The 2,863-nt window shown below is 55.7% G+C and overlaps 1 protein-coding gene across 1 annotated transcript; it reads left to right on the forward strand.

The window, feature by feature from the left end:
• The first annotated feature begins 692 nt into the window (after nt 1-692).
• SPRY4 (sprouty RTK signaling antagonist 4) lies at nt 693-1,826 on the forward strand. Its single transcript, XM_041397809.1, has one exon. The coding sequence runs from the start codon at nt 694-696 to the stop codon at nt 1,585-1,587; it is 894 nt and encodes a 297-aa protein (XP_041253743.1). The 5' UTR covers nt 693; the 3' UTR covers nt 1,588-1,826.
• The last annotated feature ends 1,037 nt before the right edge of the window (nt 1,827-2,863 follow it).

Here is a 2,863-nt window from a genome sequence, read left to right on the forward strand (position 1 = left end):
CCCTGGTTTGCCCCCAGACGAGGTGCTGAGCAAGCACTTCCACCTCCCCTGGGAGGGATAAAGGAGCCTGTGGAACCAGCGGCTGCTGATGGAGAGGGGACACTTCCTCACCAAAATCAATCCATCCTCCCACAGGCAGATCCTTGCTTAGCAAGGACAGGTGCTCAGCCCCGTGCTCAAAAGCACCTTTGTACCAGGCCAATGCTTCCACAAGCCACAATCCTGCATCAGATTTTTCAGGGATCAGGGTCAGCTGGGAAAAAGCTCCAAAGGTTAGAGAAATCATTTCAGGAAATTTGCTGACAAAACCACATGTAAATGTACACCAGTAACCCCAAGATGTGCTTTCCCTCAGCAAAACCATGAGTGAGCTCTTCAGGAGCCTGCAGTGACTGCAGCCCTTCCAGGGCTGGAGGAGCCATGGATGGCTCCAAGGTCAGGGAGAGGGACACGTAGCAAAGGAGGAGTGAGGCACTTTGTACCTGAGTGCTCTGCCTCCCTTGCACACAAGTTTACCTTCCAAGACCTTCAGCACAACAAGCAGCCTCAGCAAGGAGCCCTTTGGGGCTGGGATTGCAGGATACCACGATAACAATGTGCTCTCTCTCTCTCCCCTATCCCTTTTCTTTCTCCTTCCCTTCTCCCAGGACCCTTAAGCACAGATTTTCCCCCAGCAGTCAGACCGATTTCTCCATGGAGCCGCGGATCCCTCACAACATCACCGTTGTCCCCAACTCTGTGATGGTGCAGCCCTTGCTGGACAGTCGGATCCCCTACGGGCGGCTGCAGCACCCGCTGACCATCCTGCCCATCGACCAGATGAAAACCACCCACCTGGAGAACGACTACACCGACAACCCCGGCGCCTCCCAGCCGCCGGCCCCGAAGCGTCCCCGGGCCCCCCACGAGCCGGGCTTGGCCGGCCAGCACCCGCAGCGCTGTGAGCAGGATGTCACCCACCCCTGGATCTCCTTCAGCGGGCGCCCCAGCTCCATCAGCAGCAGCAGCAGCACGTCCTCAGACCAAAGGCTCCTGGACCACATGGCCCCGGTGCCCGTGGCGGAGCAGTCGTCGCCCCGCGCCGTCCGCATCCAGCCCAAGGCGATCAACTGCAAACCCCTGGACCTGAAGGGCCCCGTGTCCCAGGAGCTGGACAAGCACTTCCTGCTGTGCGAGGCCTGTGGGAAATGCAAGTGCAAGGAGTGTGCCCTGCCCCGGACGCTGCCCTCGTGCTGGGTGTGCAACCAGGAGTGTCTGTGCTCGGCGCAGAACCTGGTCAACTACTCCACCTGCATGTGCCTGGTCAAGGGCGTCTTCTACCACTGCACCAACGAGGACGACGAGGGCACGTGCGCCGACCACCCCTGCTCCTGCTCCCACTCCAACTGCTGCGCCCGCTGGTCCTTCATGAGCGCCCTGTCCCTGGTGCTGCCCTGCCTGCTCTGCTACCTGCCAGCCACCGGCTGCGTCAAGCTGTCCCAGAGATGCTACGACCAAGTGAGCCGGCCCGGATGCAGATGCAAAAACACAAACAGCGTCATTTGCAAGGCGTTGCCCGAGAGCAAAGGGGCGGAAAAGCCCTTTTAAGGGTTTGGGAGGATGGAGTTGGGAGGATGCTCCGCGGAGCAGGGTGGTGTTGGCTCTTTTTGATAACCTGTGTTCCGAGGAGAGCGTCAGCCTCTTGCCTTCGGAGAAAGAGGAAGCAACTATTTCAACAAACTGAAGCACTTTGGGTTATTCAGGGTTTTTGGAACTGGTCGCAGTTTAAATAGATGGGGCCAAAGGAGGAATGTTAATAATGCAGAGTGAAGGCTGCAAACCCACGTACATCATGAAGTACAGCTGCTGAAAAACTCCCAGCTTGGAGGGACGGCTGCTCACCAGGCCTGCACACCACAGGAACCATTAACTGCTCGCTTGGCAGGCACTGCCTCACAACCAATCCCCATTCCCAGCTGCAAAAAGCTGCTTTGAATTCAGATTCAGGGCGGGCTACTTGCTTCCTGTCTCCTTCCAAACCCCAGCTCGCTCCCAGCAGCCTGTTGAAGGTGATGGGGGAACTCCCTCCACCCTCCTTCCCTCCTAGACACCACTCCAAGGGCTGGTTGCACACAAAGTACGCGTTTCTCAAAAGCTTTCCGTATCCCTCAAAGATTTGTGGACCAGAAGTGAAGCTCCATTTCATTTGTTGAAGGGTCTTTGCCCTTTGGGCGTTTCCCACCCGGCCTCACTGGTTTGGATCCTCTTTCTAAAGCAAGATGGTAGCAGGGCTGCTCCTCCCAGCAGGAATGGCAGCAGGATGTGCTCGGGCAGCGATATCAACGCCGGCTCCTCCTGCCTGTGAGCTGATCTGTGGCACCAGGTTTCACTCAATGGAATATGATTTTCCCTCAGCAGAGCAGCCCCTCTGCAGGAGGAAGGTGGCTGATCCCGGCTGCCCAGAGCAGAGGGGATGTAACTCAAACCTCAGAGCCAAGACGGGCGGGGTTTGTTCCTCTAAACCTCTGGTAAGAAGTCACACAAACCTAAGTGTACGATGCACATAGATGTATTTTTCTAGGGATCTCAATCCAGTACCTCCCCTCCTGGAACAAGCTCTTCTTTGCTCATTAGATATTAAGATTCGTTTTTGTCTTGGGGGTGAATGGCATTTGCTTGAAGTACAGCACATTCCCCCACCCCTATTGCTGCTGTTTGACTTTTGCCTCTTCTGTACAAAAGTGTCTTTTTAAATGTAAAGAATGCTTTTAGTGTTTACTTTAGTGTTAACACACACTAGGGAAAGCCAGGGGAAGGAAGTTAACGAATGGGCCCGTGGTTTTCAGTACAAAAATATTGGCTCTGTCCATGCCCTCATCCTGGG

The sequence above is a fragment of the Onychostruthus taczanowskii genome, unplaced genomic scaffold (assembly GCF_017590055.1).
Source record: "Onychostruthus taczanowskii isolate IOZ18803 unplaced genomic scaffold, ASM1759005v1 scaffold14, whole genome shotgun sequence".
Lineage (NCBI taxonomy): Eukaryota > Metazoa > Chordata > Aves > Passeriformes > Passeridae > Onychostruthus > Onychostruthus taczanowskii.